Source organism: Rhododendron vialii, chromosome 5a (genome assembly GCF_030253575.1).
Source record: "Rhododendron vialii isolate Sample 1 chromosome 5a, ASM3025357v1".
Taxonomy (NCBI): domain Eukaryota; kingdom Viridiplantae; phylum Streptophyta; class Magnoliopsida; order Ericales; family Ericaceae; genus Rhododendron; species Rhododendron vialii.
The window spans coordinates 31,263,291-31,286,832 of NC_080561.1; the positions used below are offsets into that span (position 1 = coordinate 31,263,291).

The 23,542-nt window shown below is 44.5% G+C and overlaps 1 protein-coding gene across 2 annotated transcripts; it reads right to left on the reverse strand.

The window, feature by feature from the left end:
• Positions 1–590: 590 nt before the first annotated feature.
• On the reverse strand, positions 591–8,770 carry LOC131325256 (guanosine deaminase). 2 transcript variants are annotated; one of them, XM_058357410.1, is made up of 5 exons: positions 8,530–8,770; positions 7,653–7,712; positions 3,535–3,725; positions 1,087–1,191; positions 591–965 (listed from the first exon to the last, which is right to left on the reverse strand). In XM_058357410.1, the coding sequence occupies exons 1-5, from the start codon at positions 8,543–8,545 to the stop codon at positions 777–779; spliced, it is 561 nt and encodes a 186-aa protein (XP_058213393.1). In that variant the 5' UTR covers positions 8,546–8,770; the 3' UTR covers positions 591–776. The 2 variants fall into 2 exon arrangements, with proteins under 2 accessions (XP_058213393.1, XP_058213394.1); XM_058357411.1 differs by lacking the exon at positions 8,530–8,770 and adding an exon at positions 6,841–6,959 and having other exon boundaries at positions 7,653–7,696.
• Positions 8,771–23,542: the final 14,772 nt, after the last annotated feature.

The window sequence follows — 23,542 nt, forward strand, 5'->3', positions numbered from 1 at the left end:
GTTAATGTTGGAAGCAAATAACCATGCACCGCATAGTAGGCGGAGACCATGTAGTGAGCAAAGTCACCATAAGGTTGTACTGAGCAATTTTAGGCATCCAAAAGTATTTTCAACGGTCCAGATTTTTTAAAAAAAATTCTTCAACGGAAGAGAATAACCCTTCCCTAAAAGAGTTTGTTTTAAATCCGAAAACTTAATTGCTAAGATAGACAACTAAGATGCTTACTACAAACAATCTTGTAGTAACTTTGCTCAATACAAGGTTCTGGGTCCGTACGAACTGGATAAATAAAGTCCATGACCTCCATAGTCCACACACTGCTTACTTTTTGAGATGACCATACCTGTTGAATCGTTTCAAAGTTTATCGGATGTCCCCGAAGGGACGACCATACCTGACCATACCTGTTGAATCGTTTCAAAGTTTATCGGATGTCCCCGAAGGGACGACCATACCTGACCATACCTGTTGAATCGTTCCAAGTTTATCGGATGTTCCCAAAGGGACGACCATACCTGTTGTATTACACGTAATACTTTTGTTGGATATTTAAGTTTTCCGAAGAAAGAGTAAATGGAAGAGAGTCAAGAGACGGAAATTTCTTATTTGGAGATGATCAAGCAGATAAATCATCAATCTCAAAAGATGTCAAAGTAGTCTTAGAGAAAGGTAAGAGTGGAGCCACCTTTCTCAAGAATGAATAGGTTTTGCAGTGACAAGATAAAGACGGAGCCCATGGGGTTTTCATCATTAATCACAAGTAAATTGGATAGAGTTAATACATATGGAACTTGGCTTTTGTTTTCTCAAATACTTGCTCAGCAATGATAGCCCCATTACCATCAGCTCTTTTGATCTCCAAGTGAGCCTTCTGGTAAAACCCAGTACCCCTTAATGCATCTGCTATGAAATCATCAAACCCAATAGCTATAGCTGCTTCAGCTTTGGCTCCATAAACCAACCTCTGCACCATAAGAGCAAACTGAGGTGAGGGGTAAACTCGGAAATTACCGAAATATCGAGTCGTTGAATCGTAAGCCAAAGGGATCACTATACAGAAATATGACACACAAGGACAATCGAACCTTTATTCTCGATAGATGGATGGCCCCAAAGCACATCGGACAAGGTTCGCAAGAGGCATATATTTCGCAGTCGGAGAGCTCAATCTGATTGAGCTTTTTACATGCCTGACAAACATTTTCTCTATGAGAACCGAATGGTAAGAAAGGCAAAAATACGATGATATCCACAAACAAATTTCAGAGTACTGGAAAGCAACGGGACAAACATTTTAAGAACATAAACCAATGCACTGTCATTGAAAGATTCTTCAATAGAACCACAACCACCATGTAGGAAAAGTGATAGAAACATCAAACAAGCATGTCTTGTGTTATACCAACATTGATTGATATTCTGTACAAACAACGCAGTAAATCTTATTTGTTGACATCTGTCAGCTGCTTGAGAGACATATACGAAGGTAGCTTCCAAGCAGAATTAGTTAAACAAGGTTTGCCAACGAAAACTATCTCCAGGCTAGGAGGATATACTCAAAAAATTAAACCATATCAAATGGATTTGAAACTTGAGCATCACTAAATCCTTTACACAACCATTCAGTTAACAGGGAAGAAATCTATCCAAGAAATGGATTCTGAAGGAAGGAGTGAAAATTCCAGGGGGTACCCTCATTGCACAATAGGATAATATTACAAGTAAAGCACAATATATTTTGGCATACAAATCTGGGGTAAATGTGGAATGCACCGTGTGCAATTGTTAGTTCCCACATTTTCTGTAAAACCAACCCTTAAAAGAGTGTACGACCATCTACAATTCAAATTTCAAGTCAAGGATGTGTCAATCAATTCTTCAGGGTTGAACATAGTCACATGGAAGAATGGGCAAGACAAAAGCCAGGGGCCAGTGTCCTGCTTCCCTAAGGAGTTATCATGACTGCTACCCACCAAGCGAGCCTAGAGTGAAAAGCTCAAGCATCACTAACAAACTTAAGCAATTTTAGAAGGTTGTGTTTTATGTTGGGGAAACGAGCGCCTGTGTCCTAGTTATTCAACGAGTGCTTGCCTTAGTCCCCTGTCCATTGCGAGCCTCCCAACGAAGCCAGCATAAATCCGGCTGTGACTTGCATGTCCAGACAATTAATAAAGATTCCTAGCAAATCCATAAATTCTTCTAACATTCTACCAGATCTTGTAGATTTTATTCATATTTTCTGCGCTCGAGCAACTTTACTAATAAGGAAAAGCACTTAATCATTAGTATAAAGTGCTAGTGGTCACCTTCTTATGCCATAATAAGACCTTTTTAGCACCCTTGTACCAACACCTTCTTCTGTCTTAAGATGTTGGTTTTTATATAACGTGATTGTCTCTATATAGTCATCTATAAATGTAAGGGGCCAGTTCCGCTCACGAAACATTTGACACAACATATGACACAAAACTAATCAGAGTTCCCCGCAAATAATCAGAGCCGTTCAATTTGTTTAAAACATGTTTTTAAATAGTTTCTATGACAAAATCAACTCATTCAGATATCGGTAATGGCTTGATCGGTTCATTCAATTTTATCATGCACAATTCTGAATGAACCGGTCAAGCCCTTATTGATATTAGAATGAGTTGATTTTTTACGGAAGCTCTTACAAACATGTTTTAAATAAATTGAACGGCTTCGATCATTTGCTTGGGGGTCCTACGCAAAACTTGTGTCAAATGTTTTGTGAGTGAAACCAGCCCCATAAATGTGTGTGTACCACGATAATACTTATATGACAAGAAGGTCTTTTATCGGATAACTCATCCTCAAGCTTGAGGTTTAAATTTCTTCACGGTAGTACCCTGTTGCCTTCGGCTTTTCTAGTTATTAAACTCGTTTAATTGGAATCCATTTTGTGACTAGCATTTGCACTTCCCTCAGGAGTAAGGGGCCTTGGCATTCGCAAACTCAGTGAGATTTCTACAGCAGTCTGTATGAAGCTGGGATGGAAACTCATTAAAGCTACGGTGGGCTCATTTCATCCTCAGAAAGTATTCCAATAAGCTGCACTTATTGATGGCCCAACAGCGGAGAATCAACACTAACCATTAGATGAGTTGGTCGAAGTTATTTAACATAGAGGGAGGGAGGGGTGGTGTGGAATATTCAACCTAAAGTTTCCAGATGAACCATCAAACCAGCTGAAGAAAAGTTACACAGGAATTAATCAAATAGCAAAGAGGCAAAAGGCAAACAATCTAACAGGCCAAATTTCTGTACCAAATCTTGAAAATTAATTTTTGCTTGCCTCTGGGTCCTTTTTTCCCCTTGTTGCCTAAAGTGCAAAGGGTAATTTTAGATTTAAAAATGCACAGCTACTCCTCAGAAAAGTTATCTTGTCAGCATTCAACAGACCAAGGATATTTTTGTTCAGCAAGTAGAAGTTCCAACTAGCCCAGGCCACAAAACTTCAGTGTAACGAGATAAATTATAGATTTGTGAGGCCATGTATAGTTTCTAATTCTTACCTCTCTTATTGCTGTAACCTCAGCATGAGCCGTTGGGTCAGTGTTTTTCAATACCATGTTGTGACAGCTCACAACTATTTCGTCTTTACAAACAACAACTGCACCAAATGGGCCTCCGTCTCCACATTCTACCCCCTTATATGCTTCCTCAACAGCCTTTGTTAAGAATTTGTGGTCTCTATCTTGTACAGCTGGTAGATAAAAGCAAAATCACAATAACGTTAATAAAGATGTGCATTGATTTCAAACTAATTGCCTCTTAACCAGATTTACCATACAATCTGCTGAAACATTACTCTACATGACCAAACAGAATTCTTTGACTCGGAAGATTAAATGAACCATAAAAAAGCACAGAAACAGTTAACTGTATAAAAGAAAGGTTTCAGATAGATAATATAAATTAGCACTTGAATCATTTGATAACATCAAGGGCGCGCTAGCACACTACGGCTTTTCAGCCTACGTTTGCTTGGATCAGCATTTCTCATGTTGTATCTTTTTAAAGCATCCAACTCCAAACCAATTGGCAAAGAGTGGAGAGGCTGCCCAAGCTCATACACTAGTTTTGGAGGAGATAATTAACCGATGTGGGACAAATCCCAACATATCTCATGATATTTGTTAACAGAATGGTGTCATTCACAATACCCACACTGCAATTCGGATAGAAGCATTATTTACAAGAAGAATCGCAGGTAGAATAGATCAATCAATATGAGTACTAACAATACTTGGTTTGATAGAAGATTCAGCCTACTGGAAATTTCCAAAATTCTGCTTTATTCATTTGCTCTCTTTTTTCCCTCAGATAAGGACTACAATATTTTAAATGCCTTTATGGTCATTGTTACCCTTTCTTCATACTTATTTTTATTGTTTGGAGACCTCGTAAGCTTCCATAGAAAGAAACTCTTGTTTCTCTGTACACAATATGTTGCTTATGTCATCAACTTTATGCATGTCTCTACATGCAAAAGAAATTCCTTTGAGGCATCAACTGAGAGAGATGAAAAAGTGTGGCGACCAGGTACTTTGAGCCTTCGAGGTGAGCATTTGGATCATTTGTATTTTAAAAGATTTGTTATTGAGATAGTGCCTAGAAGCAAGGCCTTTGGGTACCATTGCTTTCCTTTTGCCCGAGTGATTAATAAGAAAAACAAAAGAGAAGAATTACCTTAAAAAGGACAATTGTAATCTTGCTATCAAGAATGATAGAAAGCACTTGAAGTGCAACTATTGCAAAAAGACAATCAGGTGGGCAATAACTTTGTGGGTTTAAAAACTGACCATGGCATGTACATAATGTAGTTGTTAAAATTTAGAATCAATCACACAATTTAATATTGGTTTCAAACAAACATGATTCAAATATGTAGCACCGAAATGGACACGCAATGTCACACGGACACAACAGTGATGACACCGTCACTACGACACGCAATTACGCAAAAAGTAAAAAATTATTACTGTATTTGGAATATGAATTCATATAAAACATACAAAGCTCTACCTATAATTATAAATATAGGCCTTAGAACATGCTTATCATTTCATCATTCACATTTGTTTTACAACAACAGAAGTTCCATCATCTACATGTGCTTGTATATTCGATAAATCATTGTCTAAAAAAAAGAAGAAAAAGAAAAGAAGACTTCTCTAGGCTTTAAACACAGATTACCGTTTGGTTTAATACCCTGACTTATCCTGTGAGTGTCCATAAAGTGTTTTGAGAGTAGAGAGTGTCCTACCGCATATAGAGCATGTTTTTTTAGTGTCCCCAAATTTTCCAAATAGATTACATCGAGAAAAAATAGAAAACTTTTGATTTGAGCTCCTAGCACTTGTTCAGAGAGTATCCGTATGGCGTCAGTGTCTCACACGTGTTTTGAAATGAGTACATGCCCTCTTGCAAAGTATACATGACTGCTTCATAGACTACAAGCCACCAGGACCTGGTTCTGGTTTTGTTTTTGTTTGCATAATGCAGAGAGAGAGAGAGAGAGAGAGAGAGAGAGAGAGAGAGAGAGAGAGAGAGAGAGAGAGAGAGAGAGAGAGAGAGAGAGAGAGGGAGAGGCTAGTTCTATAGATAACAACGTATAATGTTCGCACATCTATATGATTTCATTAGACTGAAAAATAATCCTTTGAAACACTATATGAGCATTTTGAGATGTGATATACGTTATTTTATGATTTAGAATTACAAGATTGTGCTCTATTTTATGATTTAGAATTACAAGATTGTGCTCTATTCATGTTGTTTTCGTTTTGCCACTGAAGTTGAAAATGTCTTGGCTATATAGCCTACATGCATATTCGAATTGACCATATCAATTCAAAGTGAATCTTACGATCCACGATATATTCACAATATTAGCAAAATCATTCATGATTCAATTCGCTATTTGTTGTCAGAGATTCAAATGTATGATGTTGGGCTTACCACTCATATCTTAATACTTACAATTGTTTTACTCAATCAACTGCTCGAAATAAACTGTTAAAGCATCCAACTCAAAACCAATTGGCAATATGTAGAGAAACCGCCAAGGCTCATATACTAGTTTGGGAGGTTTACTTAACCAATGTTGGACAAGTTTTAACACTCCCCCGAACCGTGCGACTCTCAACCCGCACTTAGAGAGGTAAACAACAAATCCATGATCCAATCCCATTGGGCTTTTAGGCCTATTAGGAATTGGGGCTTGTCCAATTGGGTTCTTCTTTGGTTGACATCTTGCCAATCAAAGGGATTGGGTCTCGAACCGGGCATTTGTGTCGTTCTCCTTGTCCTGTTAGACCTTGTAGTCTGTTCAAAGACTACTAAAATTCTTTTTTGCCATTCAAAAAAAAATTACAACAAATCCATGACATGATCACAACAAACAACGTGCACTCGAGGCACAAACAACGGGGGAAACAATCAAGAGAGTTTTGCCTAAAAGCCTCCGAAAGCCTTCTAATATCTATTCTAATATATAAAGGGAGAGCGCCCTTTGGTGTGGACTCCCTTTGAAGCTGACTCACATTTTCCTTTTCCAAAATTGCCACAAACAAACAAAAGAATTTACTTTTAAAGTACCATATGCACCTATTAACCATAAGGCTAGAAAAGTAAAAACACGGACAAAGTACCCACTACCCACATTCAACTTCGTGCAACTGCTCACCTCCGTTGCGGATAAAAAAAATAAACTACACACTCCTATAGAGTAAATTCCAAAAATCCATGGTTCCCAAGAGCTTTGAACATCTGTCCAATGCTTCACACAAAATTCAAGAAGTAGGTACTGAGAATACCTTTTACATTCTCTCTTAATCCTTCTCTTTCTCTCCCTTAATCCCTCTCTTTCTCTGTCACTCTGTTTTGAGCAGAATGGATTCTCATCTTTTGATTCCGTTGCTAGGATAGAGGAATTCTACAAAAGGGCAATAAAGAAAATTTCTTCTGAAGGAGCATCCCAACAACATTTCACAACTGATTACTCGATGGTGATTCTTTTTTCCTATTTTGTTTCTTTTTCGAATCCGTTGAGTAGTAGGGCTTCTTTAATCTCCCATGGATTAGATGAGTACTGTTGGAATTCTACTTTATTTTTTGTTTCAAACTAGCAGTTCAAAAGGTTTGGTGGAACACATATGCAATTCTTTTTTTCTTCCTATATTTTTCAGGTTTTCTTTTTGTCAAAATATATTATTTTAGCATCTGGTAGAAAACTCATGATACACATCAACAGATGTATCAACCGAATTTGCAAGCGTATCACGCGGGTGACACGGACGCTAGAAGGCATACCATATTAAACAGAAAAAAAGAAAAGAAAAGCAAAGTAATATTTATACCAGAGGCCGGGCACAAGCCAAGCGTTTCCAAGTTCGCGTGTAGTGCAAATTTTATCAAAATTGTGTAGTTATGAAAATTTGACTTGCACATGCATCGCATGTGCCCCGGCCTCTAGTCATGTTAAAGCATCCAACTCGAAAACAATTGACAATGAGTGGAGAGACCGCCCAATCTCATATACTAGTTTTGGAGGTTATAATTAACCACTATGGGACAAGCTTTAACAGAAACAAATAGTATGAAACAAGAGAGAACATTTGATCTTTACCTTCATGGTGACCAGCAAATGCGGAGGCAACAGAAATGGTTCCTTCCTTAGTTTCAAGCACTGGTTAAAATCAACACAGATAAGAGAGATGAACTTTTAATTGTGTTGAGCAAAGGAAGCAAATATCAAAGGTTAGTATGCAAACAGTAAAAATGAAATAAAATGCCTAGTGGATCACATCAAATCGGTCACTGCTAATCTATAATACATGATGCTAAAATTAAGGCTACATGCGCAAGTACCTCCATTTTCAATTGAAAGTTCAGAAAGAACCGCTAAAAAGGCAAGTTATGAGCAATAAAAAAAAAAGCTTTTATTTGTGTTCCATGAATTGCTATGGAATACCATTATCTGAAAAAAAACCACTAGATTAAACTGGAACTATCAGCACCAAGGAATCAGGATGGTATCAGATCAGAACACTTTTTTGTAACTACGTTCCCGTACTTAAATGGGGCCCCCGCAAGTGGACAGTGGGATTGGTTCCCCAATATTAGTCCAGGTGTGTGGTAAGCTGGCTCGGACACCTGATTATAAAAAAACGGGGGGTTCCGTACCCAAAAAAAAAAATGGTTCCAGTACAAGCCCTTTTTTGTTTTCAATGGCTCCCAACCAAGAGTAAAACAATTTGAGATTCCACATATAAAGCTATCATATACCCAACAACAGCTTTGACCAATAATTGACGGAGATCCAGCAGAGGATTCCAAATCACCAATCCAAAAATTCCAAGAATCAGAGAAGTATCAACAAAATGTAACTTACATCAATCGAAGAACTACCCAAAACAAAATTCCTACAGAAAATCGCCACAATGGGTATGCAGATAACGAGATAACTGAAAAAAAATCAGATGAAAACAATAGAAGGGTTGTACCATTAGCCTCCTCCATGATGAGACTTGGGAGAAAAGCCAAACGTGTTTTGAGGAAATGGGTATTCAAGAAATGGGTATGGTTTCTCTCAAGGGTTTGGTTTGGCAGGGAAAAGAGAGATAAATAAAGAGAAGGCGTCACACGAGAAAAAACTGGTCCACGAGTCGTCAATATATAATACCTCCAGAGAGAGAGAGAGAGAGAGAGAGAGAGAGGCGAAGAGGAAATACAAAAAGTAGAAAGTAAACAAAAAGGAAGCCTGATTTCAAATCAGTGATTTGTATCCTTTGGTTCGAAAAGTTTTTCTTTTTTTTTTTTGATCCGCGTTTGAAAAGTTCGTGATGGTGAAAATTCGTAGGCTTCTGCAAAAGGTACACAACACATCAGGGTTACACAAAAAATCTGTTGAACTGTGAAATTGGTCCAGACCAAATTGATCCATACCTTTTGAATTTTGTTTATGGATTAATGATCCAGACACAAATTTGAAAATTAAAAAACCATGAGATACGGATTAGAATTGGATTTTCATTTAAAAATCGTCGGATTTTCATTTGAAAATCGTCGATTATACGAACCGGACCGTAAGATATTTAAAAAATAAAAAATAATAACATATATATGTAATACTACATATATAGTTAACAATTATAATTTTACACCTATTTCTATAGTATTATACATACTACCATACAATAGCTTATATATGTATATGTATTTATTTTTGTTAAATTTGGTTATTGTCTCTTCGACTCCCAAGCTGTCAAGCTCGCAACTCCTATTGAATCCCCGTTACTAGATAGTGGATGTGCATGTATTTACAGTTATTTATGCTCTATATATGATGTAATGTGTTTGAGAACTTAGAATACTTACCAATTGTTTACCGTAATCATCTTTTATATTTTTGGAGCGTAGAATCATGTATTACTTGGTCGATGAAGTACTCGGAAGATGTGATTCGTGGACAAAATCGGAACCGAACCGTGAATCACAATTCGGATTGGAACCGAACCGCGAAATTTTTGGTCCGGACATGAATTTCATTTTCAAAAAATCGTGACTTGCTGATTAGAATTAGATTCATAGGAATCTGATCTGATTCAGATCGTGCGTAGCCCTACAACACATGTATATCGGGATTGTGCGTGTGCAACACTCGTTTCAAGATACTTCCTTCGTCCCGATTTGTTTGTCGCCTTTTTGACTTTTTGAGAGCGTTTGACCTCTAAAAATATTGTTTATAATTTTTAATTCGTAATGTTTTTAATATGTAATATGGATATCTCAATTAGTTTTATTATATAAAATCTTCAAAATTATACTAAAAAAAATTATAAAATGTAAGATATAAGTACTAGGGATTGCCCATTCCTAAAGGCACGAACCAATGCGTTTTGAGCACAAAAAGTATTTTTATCATAAAAAGTGTTTTTGTTTTCGATCCCTCATCGCTATTTTCAATTTTATAATATGAAAAATAACATATAATACATGTGTACGACATTATTCAAATCACATAAATTCGAGCCAACAAATTCAAACCAATACCATGTTGCATTCATAAAATCCTATGTTATTTTCTTTTCGTATATGATTGTAGGGAAATCAACATAAACGGAAACAACTTAAAAACAAATAAATATTGAATTGAATGCAAGGCAATCAACTTTAGACAAAAATCAATTATTAAGTTGACTTAAATTCAAAAAGATAATCAAGTTTTTTAAGGAAATAACCTGAAAACATTCAATTGAAAGAATTTACCAGTCTGTTTACATCCTAAAATATGGTCCCAATAAGAAAATTACATGTGGCACAAAATAATGCATGATCCAATCAAACACGTTGTAATTAAGCCTAAGAAACAGAGAATCGAAGGGTCTAATTACGATGTTATTTTACTACTATATGTAGCAGGCCGAACATGAGTTCGCTATGTAACGACCGAGCCCATGCCGTGCCGAGCATGAGCCTTGAGCACGGCTTCCGTCCCTGCTCTACGTCGATCATTACTTTTGCCATGGACTCGTCGGCAGGTCATCTCGTTCTCGGCCACCTTCCACGGTGGGTCACTTGTGACTGTCCTCTCCTATCAATCATGTGCCCGATCGGCAAAGGCGTGTTCGGCCACCCGCAGAGTAAGGCCACTGCCGACCACAGCTAGCCGCTGATTCGCATGTCTTTCCACGTGTAAAAGCAGTTATAACAGAAGATGATCATGAGCGCACATGGGTGTGCCAGCTCAACCCTAAAAACGGTTACCAGATCTATTTGGTGACGTCATGATGACACTGCCTAACCCGCGCAAAGCACGTGCTGGTGCTTGGAGAGCAAGTGAAGGAACTCTATAAATACCTAGCAGTGGAAACCCTAAAGAGGTACATGCTACTACATACTCACTCTCATAATCTTCTGCCTACGCTCTCTGCACATTACTGATCTTCCCGTCGGAGGGCCTTGCCGGGACAACCCCCGGCCTGGTCCTTAGTCGTGCGCTCGCTGTGCAGGCTAAGAGAAGACTCGACCGTCAAGCCACCAACAGAGGAGAAGATCGAGGATCACGGGCCACACAATTGGTGAACCCGACATGAAATCTCTTCTGATTCAAACGGCTCTCACATCCTCCAAACCCCCTACTCCTCCGTGAAATGACGACCAAACCACTCACCATGGGCGGAGATCAGACGGGAGTAGCTATCTCAGAGACTAAAGACGCTAGCGGAAATGTCATCCCCACAACACCCCATGAAAGGCACATGTCCATCTCCCTCGCACCAGGATCCGGTCTCTCACCAGTCACGGACGACGTGACGACGGCCTACATCCGATTGCTGCAGCGTCGCGACGACGAACGCGATAACGAGTTGGCCGCGCTAAGGGCGGAGGTGGCCCAAATGAAACAACACATGCAGCAAGACACCACCCCCGCCGCATCCAGATCTGGTGGAGGAGGGGGTGGAAGAAGGCGAACACCACCTCCACCACCACCGCAAAGACGTCAGGACGAGGAAGGCCAACGCGGGTCCGTGAAAGACCGCCTAGGCTTCACCCCGGCACCGGGCGACGCCAGAGAAATTATCCTTTACAAGCGACCCACCGCATCCAGAACACACGGCTCAAAAGAACACCACGATCGAACCAACACAAAAGATACCGAGTCATTCACAAGCACCTACTCCACTGGCCGCGCAGAATTCTCTCGCACAACGGTTTCACACCGTAGCCGAGATTCCGCGTAGACCAGACGCCATGTATCTGAACGACTCGGGGAAATCCCTGCAGAAAAGCCCGAAAATAGCAACCATGGCCGACGGAACGGAAAGGGCGTGCGTATTGACGAGCCAAAGGAGACCAAATCCCGAAAGGACAGGGGGGAAATGGTTGATGAACATTGCCGGTTAACAACAGATCCACGAGACAAACTCCGGCGCCGGAACCGCGAGAAGTCTTCAAATAGAGAGTCCAAGAGAACAAGGACGGACGAACACGGCAGGCCGCCACGCCCTGATTTTGAGCGGCAACTAAAGGATCTCGGCGTCTCTCCCTTCGCACCCCACATAATCAACACGACAGCCGAACCCAACTTCCACCTGCCCAAGTTTACAAAGTTTGACCCTACCACATGCGAAGCCTACACCCATCTTATCCACTTCCGTCAAACCATCGAGCTATGCACGACCAGAGACGAAATCAAATGCAAAGTGTTCCCATCCAGCCTCGGCTCTCTTGGACTCCAGTGATTCAACAAATTGCCCGCTGGATCCATAAGGAACCTGGCCGACCTTGAACGCGCCTTCAACACTCGCTTCATCACCAGTAACAGGACAACCAAGGAGCCTGAATCCTTGTCCCAGATGAGGAAGCTCCCAAATGAAACGCTAAGACAATATGCTGAACGTTATTGGCAGCTGTTCAACGAAATCCCTGGAATCGATGAATATTGGGCTGCGCGTACTTTCAAAAATGGTCTGGAAACCGGCAGCAAGATCCTAGACGAACTCGCCATCCGCCCACCACACGGCATGAGAGAACTAATGCGCGTCGTGGAGAGATTCTGTGCTCTTGAAGAGTTTTATGCGGACCGTGCAGCCCAGGGCATCCCGAGCTTGACAGCATCCTTCACCTCCATCGCAGCCCAACTGCCGGCACCAACAATCATCCAGCACCCGCAACCCAAGAAGCAGGTGCACAACATCAAAGACGGGAAAAAACGCCAGCCAAAAGAGCATGACTACGTGGCCGAAATCACCCACTTCAAGGAACCAATTTGGTCTTTTCTGAAAGAGATAATGAGGTAACCATGGTTCGAGTGGCCGACAGGCAAGCTCGGCACAGACAACGGCCAAGCTGATCAGAATCCGAGGAAGAAGTGCTCGTATCACAATGAGCTCGGCCACTACACAACGGCATGTGCTCCGTACAAGGCGCTGTTGGAACGTTTGGCAGCCCAAGGTCATCTTGATCAATACATTGACCGATCAAAAACTCCCGCCCGGTAGACAAATCCCAACCCCAATGAACAGCGCCCACTGATACACGTTATCCACGGCCCAGTATCAAAGGAATTTGAATCAACTCTTCAGGCCGACCTCAGTCACGCATCAACTTCCAGGCAGGTACTTGCAGTAGGACCTGGATCCAAACGTCCACGAACAGAAGAGTTGCCCAAATGGACGATTACTTTTACCGAGCGCGATTTTGAACGTGTGCAAACACCACACTCCGACGCCCTCGTCGTAACCGTCCAAATTGGAATGCATGACGTTAAACGCATTCTTGTCGATCAAGGAAGTTCAGCAGAGGTCATGTACTACGACCTTTTCAAAAAGTTGGATCTACTTGAGTCAGCCCTACAACCTACCGACGTACCCCTCATCGGCTTCAACGGTGCACCCGTCTGGCCGCTTGGCGAATCTTCCTCCCAGTCGTCGTTGGCTCAAAAACTCTGACCGTCGAATTCATCGTCGTCAATGCACCAAGCCCATACAACGCCATCCTTGGCCGAACCTAGCTCCACGGAATGCAAGCCATTGCTTCTACCTACCACCAGGTCATCCGCTTCATCGGCGCCACAAGACGACAAGAAGATTTGCGGGGTGACCAAGTGGCCTCCAAAAAGTGCTATGTCTCTGCCGTCCACAACTCCGCCAAAGCCAAACAAGTACAATGGGTTGAAGTCCCCGACATGGTAGTAACCGACGACGTCGGCCAAAAAGCAGAAGACAAAGCAGAGGCAGACCTCGTCCAGATGCCGATCAACGATGATGGCTCCCGATTCTTCCTCATCAGCTCTTCCATCAGCAAGGCTGACCGCGAAGAAATGTTTCAATACCTCAAGAAAAATATCGAAGTCTTTGCTTGGACCCCCAACGAAATGCCGGGGGTCGACCCGAAATTCATCAGTCACTCCCTCAACATCAAGAAGGACGCTAAACCTGTCATCCAGAAGGCACGGCGATCTGCAGCCGAACACGCCGACGCCGTCGTCGAAGAAGTCAAGCGTCTGCTGGAGGCCAACGCCATCCAAGAAGTACAATACCCGACATGGCTGTCCAACACTGTGGTTGTTAAAAAGAAAAACGGCAAATGGCGAGTTTGTGTGGATTATACCAATCTCAACGACACTTGTCCAAAGGATTGGTTCCCACTGCCGAAAATTGATCAACTTGTGGACTCAACGGCAGGACTTGCTCGGCTCAGCTTTCTGGACGCCTACCGTGGCTACCACCAAATTGCCATGGACCCCGACGACATGGAGAAAATTGCTTTCATAACGCCATATGGCATCTTTTGCTACCGCGTCATGCCCTTTGGACTCAAGAATTCCAAAGCAACGTTCAATAGAGCAATATTCAAGATGTTGGAAGAACAAATCGGCCACACTGTGGAGGCTTACATTGATGACCTGGTCATCAAAAGCAAGAAGGAATCCAACCACCTGCGAGACTTGGCCGAAGTTTTTGACATCCTCAAGCTACACAAGCTACGGCTGAATCCTGAGAAGTGCACGTTCGGGGTAAGCGCTGGGAAATTTCTCGGACACCTGGTCACTCGAAGAGGTATCGAGGCCGACCCCAACCAAATCAAAGCTGTTCAAAATTTGTGCCCACCCAGGACAATCAAGGAAGTTCAAAGGCTCACTGGGATGGCAGCGGCTCTCAACCGATTCATCAGCAAATCCTCTGACAAATGCCGCGCATTCTTCCATGCCTTGAAGGGCAAAAGCCGACGCAGCTTTGAATGGACCCCGGATTGTGACTCAGCCTTTGCTGAACTAAAAGACTACTTGAAATCGGCCCCGCTGCTGGTAAAACCTAAAGAGTTCGAAACTCTTTATCTCTATCTCGCCGTGTCCGCCAACGCAACCAGTTCTGCACTTGTACGGCGGGAAGGCGCCGATGACAAGCCCATCTATTTCACAAGCAAGACACTCCTTCCAGCTCAAACTCGTTACCTACCGCTTGAAAAGTTAGCCCTTGCTCTCGTCTCAGCGGCCAGGAAGCTCCTGCCCTACTTCCAATCACACACAATCGTCGTCCTAACAGAACACCCCCTCAAAGCTCTCTTTCGAAAGGCCGATCTGTCTAACAGGGTCTCCAAGTGGGCAGTTGAGCTAGCAAACTTTGATATCCGTTTCGAACCATGAACGGCAATCAAAGGACAGGTTCTTGCAGATTTCATTGCTGAGCTTACTCCAGCAGACACTGAACTCCTTAACGTACCCATCCCAACACAAACCGTCGCCGAGCATCAATTGTCACCAGCACCTTGGCACCTTTTCCAAGGCGACATATGGCGTCTGCATGTCGACGGAGCCTCAAACAGCAACGGTGCAGGGGCCAGGGTCGTCCTAGTCTCCCCCTGTGGAACATTACACGAAAGTGCTATAAGCATCGACTTCCCTGCCACCAAGAACGAAGCCGAATATGAAGCGTTCCTAGCTGGCTTACGCTCTGCCGTTGCCATGGAAGTCTCCAACCTTGTCGTTTTCTGTGACTCCCAACTCATAGTTAACCAAGTACTTGGGGACTATGAGGCTCGGGATCCGCGGATGTCAAAATACCAGGCAACCGTAGCCGAATTAATCACCAACTTCCCCAATTTCAAAATTGAGCAGATCAACCGCGAACACAACGTGCACGCCGACGCACTCGCTAGCCTAGCCTCAGCTTCTAAAGCCTCAGAATTCCGAACTATCAACTTCGGCAGCATTAGCTGCCCGTCTTTTGAGCCCAGTCCAGAGATACTCAATGTTGAACTCGGTCCCAGCTGGATGGATGAGATCGTTGCGTTCCTAAAAAACGACACCCTCCCCACAGACAAGAAGGAGACTTACCGTGTGAGGAACAAGGCTGCTTACTACTGGCTTTCTGAAAGCGGCCACTTATACAGGAAATCCATCTTCGGACCGTATCTCTTCGTTGTCCACCCCACCCAAGTGCCCGACATTCTGACAGAACTTCATTCAGGCAGCTGCGGATGTCACTCAGGCGGCCGCTCCCTCTGTCAACGTGCCATGAGCCAAGGTTACTTCTGGAAGAACATGAAGAAAGACTGCGAAGAAGTTGTCCGCAAATGCCGACCTTGCCAGCTATTCTCACCTATACCAAAGCAACCCGCCAAAAACCTCTCCCCTATTACCAGCCCTTGGCCCTTTGCACAATGGGGGCTCGACATTGTCGGAAAACTGCCAACAGCTCCAGGAGGATTCAAGTTCTTGATCACAGCAACGGACTACTTCTTTAAATGGGTAGAGGCCGAACCCCTTGTAACAATCACAGAAGCTGACGTTCGCAGATTTGTCTGGCGAAACATTGTAACCAGATTCGGAGTTCCGTACGCCATTGTATCAAACAATGGAAGCCAATTTGTCAGTAAAGACCTGACCAGCCTCTGTGAGGAATTTGGGATACGCTTCTTCAACTCCACACCAGCATACCCCCAAGGGAACGGACAGGCCGAGGCCACAAACAAGACCGTCTGCGCCGGGATTAAGCGACGACTGAACTCCAAGAGAGGAAAATGGGCTGAAGAATTACCACGTGTCCTCTGGGCTTGCCGTTCTACACCCCGGCGCTCAACTGGCCAAACCCCCTTTCAATGGCATTTGGCATGGAGGCAGTAATCCCACTGGAGTCCAAGTTCCCCACTCTAAGGACTGAGAACTTTGATCCAAAGGCCAATGACGATGCAGTGGAACGAGAATTGATTTTGACAGAAGAAAAACGCGACGACGCTCAGCTAAAGCTCGCCGAATACCAACAACAAGTTGCAAGAGGCTACAACCGAAATGTTCGAACCAAGACCTTCAAACCAGACGACTTGGTTTGGCGAAAGGTGGTGCAAGCTAGCAAGAAGCAAAAGTTCAAACCCAACTGGGAAGGTCCCTTTCGTATTGTCAAGATCGCTGGTGAAGGTGCCTACGTGCTGGAGGACATGAATGGGAAAGTTCTTACCAACCCATAGAATGCACAGAACCTCAAGAAAGCATACATGTAGCCAAAATTCCAACAGTGTGCCTCATGTTCAGCCATTGCCTATCCATTTGTTATTTGTTGACTTCGGCCCATGTTTTTACATTTTCTCCTGTACTTCCAAGTTTGTGGAATCAAAAGAAATTTTATTTGGCAGTCATTTACAGTTCAAAATCCTTTTCACTTAATTTATATTCTACCTCGGCTACTTGGCCAAACACAAACGATGACCTCGGTCACACCCACAAATGGCTCTAATGCCTCCGCTTCGGCCACTATTACTGCCCAAAAGAAGCAAAAACGGACATCAGGTCCACCGAGCCCAAAAACACACAATATGGCTGTAATTTGGGCTCGGATTTGGCTTAGCAAGACACTATGATCGGCTACAGCCCGGTTACACTCACGCTTTGGTGAGCAAACCACCCACAAACATTAAATACTTAGACTAAGGGCTGACAAATTTACCGAGCCCCAAACTTCGGTTGTGTTCCCTCCACAACTTTGGCGACCAATCTCATTATCAACTCTACTAGCAACTGGCCGAGACCAACACACGCTCGGCAAACTCTCTATTCTATCACTCTACTTTGGTTCAAGCTCGGCATTACCTAAAGCCAGTAACTTCAACAATTGGACAAACATTTCTACAATTTGGCCGAACCCAAACCAAAGTGGGGGCTACATGACAACTACTACTCCATTAGTCAGGGCTCAACAACTCTTCACATCAACACATTTTGTGGCCCAGGCTCGGCTCTTATATCATTTTGTATTGTTCAAAGCTCGGCAAATACAAAATGATGAAGCAAAAACATAGAAGGGGCTACGGATAACCATGATCTCAAACAAATTTCAAATCAATCAAGTACGACAAATTCAAGAAAGCATTGCAAAAAGAAGTCAATTCATTCAAAAGATCACAAGTATTCAAGCTCGGCGAAATGTTCCAGCCTTCGTTACACCTAGCACGGCAAAATCCAAACTCGGATCCGTCCAGTCCAACAGAAGTCCAAATTGAAAGACAAAAATTAACAAGTAAAAGTATTTCATCCTCGGCCTCGGCTTCGGCTTCAGCAAACTCAACCTTGGGCAGCACCTTCAGCAATAACTCCAGTTGCAGCTGCGTCCACACCGACCACCGCACCACTACTGCCAGCACCACCTTCGGCAGGAACGTCCTTATCAACATTTAATGGCTCATGCTCGGCACCCCCAACCACCTTTTCAGCAACTTCAACAATTTTTTCACGAACTACAGCTTGCCTAGTGGCCCCCACCTCACCATCGTCATCGGAAACCTCCTCGACCTCATCATCACTGTCAGGAAACTGCTCGGGAGGGAGGGGTGCACACTCGTCCTCGGTATACGGCAATACAAGCTCGGGAGTGACTGGGGCTGGAATAGACTTTGTCAAATTCATGTCAGCCTCCAGCTGCATGACTCCACAAGCTGCACTCACCCCGTCTTTGTATCCTGTTCGGTAGGCGATGGGGATCCTCATTCGGATGGCGTCGTTGACCATGGACCGAGCCTCCCGCATGTACTCGGCACCGGCTCGGTCAAAACCAGCTTGATACGCCGCCCCATCCACCTCCTTCATTTTTCTCTTCTCCCTCCTCAAAACTTTGGCAACTTCACCCTTGGCCTTCTTCATTCTCTCTTCCATCTCATCTCTCTCCTTCTCGAGCTCGGCCACCTGTGCTTTCACTGTCTTCAGGCTTCCCTTGTAGCTCCTCACCTTTTCTCGCTCGACCTTCAAGTCGTCATGAAATCGAGCGCGCTCGGCGAGAACAAGCTCGGCATCCTTTGATGAGCGCAACAAAGCCTGTCCAGCCTGGTGAACAAAAAGCGTCGGCATATAAACACTCGAGGATAAAAAGTTAAATAAAATGACCAAGGTCGGATAATACCTGAACAAGATAAGCACCAGTGTGAACCAAACTTGGCTGGAGACCCTGAGGGATTTTTTGCATATCCTTCGGTAATGCCAGACCTTGGAGAATAGCAGTGGCCAACCCAGGTTCGGCTTTCACAGAGTCCTCCACCGTCACAACTCTGCCCTCGGCCAAGACGTATGACGGAGTGAACTCCTGAGCAACGATGGGGCCAGCCGAACCCAAAGGCCGTTCGGCTGTCTTTGAGCCACCAGCCGCTGACGACTCTGTCTTCTCCCTCTCGCTCTGATTGGAACTCGGCGGCTTGGTCGGGAAGAAGTCATGGGTGACTTTTTGCCTCTTCTCAGCAGGCTCGGCTAACCCAGATTCCTGTCGAACCGCTTTGCCATCTCGTATATTAACACGGACAACGTTCCGACGGCCCATGTCACTGGCAAGATCGGGCACGAGAGTCTTTAATGGAACGTTAATTCCTGGGTGTTCGGCTTGTTGACCTTCTCCGAACCAAAACTCTGCTGGTTTCCTGAACGTCGGCAACTTCACCCTCGGATGCTTACTGCCTCCTGTCTGCCTCGCCTTCTTTCCTCGGCCCTGATCTCTTGTGCTCGGCGCCGCCTCCCTTCCCCTCCTTCTCAGCTTGCCCTTGTAAGACGGCTCGTAGCCAAGAAGCGTCGGCGCATCCCTACAAACCTGAGACAGGAGTATGTCAACGTGCGCCTCAACGGACAAAGATTGCTGAGTCTTTGTGATTGCTCGGTGATCTGCAAAAGTATTCGACTGTTAGGAAAAAACGCATGCATCGAAAGAAAAGTTAACGTCGGCAGAGCAGAAGAAACGTGATTACCTCGAAAATCTTTCGTCTTCGGCACCATATACTTACGTAAGGTCTGGTCGCCGAACTCAAAATTGCCCCTCACCTCAACATAAAAATTTGCCCATTTGTCAGTGTCGGGCAAACCGTCAACCAATGGTTGTTTCTTGCCCCGTGTGGACAAGTACCGACGCTTGGTTTGGCCGTGCCTAGACATAATGTAAGTGTGGAAAAGGTCGGCTACGGTGAATTCGAGGTTGTGAAGTCCCTTCAGCTTAATCACCGACATTACTATTCAGTAGCTGTTGATGGCGAAATAATGTGGGACGATGCTGAACCGAGCAAGAAGTTCCCTCAAGAAGGGATGGAGAGGGAACCTCAAACCAGCCTCATATATCGCCATCAATGGGACAGTGATATGCTCGGGATAGTCCCCCCTCGTATCCTTAATTCTGTTGCTCGCCACTTGGTTGAGTATTACGTCGTTTGGGATGCTGTACTCTCGACAAAAATCTTGATACTCCCTAGCACTTCCGGTGAAGAAATGAGCATAGGGGCAAACTTGGCCCCTCTCATAAAGATCGTCTAACCCTCTACCCTCGGATTGGGATTCACTATGCCCTGAAAGGATAGGGGTTGGGGCGTCGGCCTGAGGGACGAATCTGGACTCGGCCTCTGGTCCCAGTTGAGGCTCGGCATCAGAATGGGTCGATGGTGTGAATGATATCTCAGGATCGGTTATGAACTCGTCGGCACCATATTCAAAAACACGTTCGGCGTTCGAGTCACAGGAGTCGGAGGACATATTCAAGGCAATGGACGATATTTGGTGTCGGCGTCTGTGTTCTTCCAACCACTCACGGAAAAACGTATCCCCAGAGTCTCCCCCTGAGCTTTCAGAGTCGGAAGAGATGACAATGGTTGGGTGAGCCAGACCTAACAAAAACAAGAAGAAAACAATGAGAAACCTCGTCATCGGCAAGGAGGCAAGGGATCTCTATGCTCGGCTACCCTATTGGCCCACCCTAATTGTCCCTTCGAGATTCAAGCTCGGGAAGTTCTAAGACACGAAATGGGGCTCGGCCTATCTGCGCCCGATGCTAAGCTCGGCAAATCCCAATAAAGACCGAGCACGGCGTCGTTACAAGACTCGTGCTCGGAAGAACAGATCGAAGACGAAGATGAACAGCCGTTCATCTCCAGACCTCTTACTGTTCACACAGAACAAAAAACTCCCAAAAAACCCAAGAAAGCAGAAAGGAAAGCATGGAAAAATGACACGAACTATAAGAGGGATAAAGATCGAACACATACCTGTAAGTTTCAACGAGATTTGATGAAAATCTGCTGAGAATCAAGGCTGGAAGGCGAATGGGCAAGGAACAAAGCTCTGGCAATGGAGGTCTAGAGAGAGAAAGCAACGGTGGCTTCTCTCTCTAACTCCAGCTCTTTATATAGACGTAGGGTTTGAGATTCGAGTTTCCCGCCCATGTCACTGTACCGCCGAACCTGCAACCAATAAACATCTGACGCGTGGCCTGATGAGACGGGTTGGCAGAGCTCCACGCGTGCCCACCGTCTCCCTGTCAGCCGTACCCAACAAGAAATCGACACCTGGCGAATCCCCATTGGTCCCCGTCGTTGGCCGTTTTATTGAAAAGGGTTTTAGGCTTGGCTCAATTCTGTCCAATAACCAAGTTCCATGCTCGGCCAAAGTTAACATCAATCCCAACCGTGCACTTGGCGACGACTGAGATTGAGGGGCTATTGTAGCAGGCCGAACATGAGTTCGCTATGTAACGACCGAGCCCGTGCCGTGCCGAGCACGAGCCTTGAGCACGGCTCCCGTCCCTGCTCTATGTCGATCATTACTTTTGCCATGGACTCGTCGGCAGGTCATCTCGTTCTCGGCGGCCACCTTCCATGGCAGGTCACTTGTGACTGTCCTCTCCTGTCAATCATGTGCCCGATCGGCAAAGGCGTGTTCGGCCACCCGCAGAGTAAGGCCACTGCCGACCACGGCTAACCGCTGATTCGCATGTCTTTCCACGTGTAAAAGCGGTTATAATAGAAGATGATCATGAGCGCACATGGGTGTGCCAGCTCAGCCCTAAAAACGGTTACCAGATCTATTTGGTGATGTCATGATGACACTGCCTAACCCGCACAAGGCACGTGCTGATGCTTGGAGAGCAAGTGAAGGAACTCTATAAATACCTAGTAGTGGAAACACTTGTAGACACCCCAATCTGGGCTTCCAGATTAGTTTACTTACGGTATTTGATTCCCCGATGATGAAGCGGATCAAGAACACCCCGGGAATGTTGAGTGTTTGAGCTTTTAAGTGTTTGCAAAACCCTTGAACCTAACCTAGTCCAAGCCACTTCAAAAAACCAAAAACCCTACTGATGCGCGCCAGGGCGCAACCATCCCGACAGTGTGCCAGGGCGCACCATCGCGCGACAGACTCAAACCATCGCGCGATGGTCAAAGCTGTCCCCATCACCTTTATCAGCTGGGTTGCTTAGCCACCAAGCAAACCTCAACCAGCCTCGTGGACTGGTTGAGCTCCTCTCATTACACCAACCAGATTCACCTCCATCCTTCTCTATAAATACCCCCATTCTTCTTCCATTAAAGGGGTTCAAGAATTTCAAAAGAATACACTTTGGGTCACCATTCCCCATTTTCACACCTCAACCTTCCAAGAACAAAGCTTGTTCTTTGCTTCTACCACTCAAACTCCTCAATCAAGCCTTCAAACATCAAAGTTCAAACACCTTTCAAACTCAAAACCGAAGGTATAGCTTACCTTTGTTCTGTTTTCTGTTCTGATCTCTGAGGGGGGCTGGCAGGGCCAAGGCTGGTAATCAATACCAGTTCTGGTCCTAAAGCTGGCAAGGTTTCAAAAACCGTCGAGGTAGGAACCAACGCGCGATGGTCCCACTCTCGCGCGCGACACTTCGGTGCTGCATGCGATGGACCGCGTAGGGATTGGTGTCCTACTGTTTTGTGCTTTATTTTATGTATAGATCACTCTGTTAAGCATGTTAAAAACCAGTTTACTGCTTTCCTTTGTTAGAAATTGCTAGCCGTAGTTCAATTTGCATGTCTTCTGTTTTGGAGTACCCCTGGGATCATTCTGGACCTGTCCCAGAACCCAGAAATGTGTAAACCAAACACTGGTCCGCGCCAGGGCGCACCATCGCGCGCCAGACTGGCTCCGTCGCGTGATAGTGCGCCAGGGCGCACCATCGCGCGCCGGACTCGCACCATCGCGCGACAGTGCGCCTGGGCGCATCCTCGCGCGCCAATCTGAAACCATCGCGCGACAGAGTGCCTCTGACCAGTGAGTGGCCTTGCACGGGTAGTTTAGTTTTAGGTCATTATTTTGTCCCCACACTGTTTATGGGGTGTTTTATTAATTTGTAAGGCTTTACAGCCTTTAAACTGTATATTATGCTGCCTATAAACTGCGTGGTTTGTCCTGGGTGTGCACTGGTCCTTCCAGAGCCCAGATGGTTTGAGAATAAGAGCTGTGGGTTTGAGCTTACCGGCGCGCGCTTGTCTTGGAATTGTGTGCGCAGGAGTAAGCAGCATGCAGTGACTTGCTCAGTGCATGCTGGTTTCTTCCTACGCACGTCACTCCAAAACAGGGGCCTCCCAGTTTGTTTAAACTCCCACAGCAGTCTGTTCTCATCCTATACTAACTGCTCATCCATGCTATCATTCACATCTTGCAAACTGTTACAGTTTTAATCCCCTTAAACTGTTCCCCCGCCCTAATTGGCTAAAAATTGATTAATCAAACAGAATCGCAAACAAACA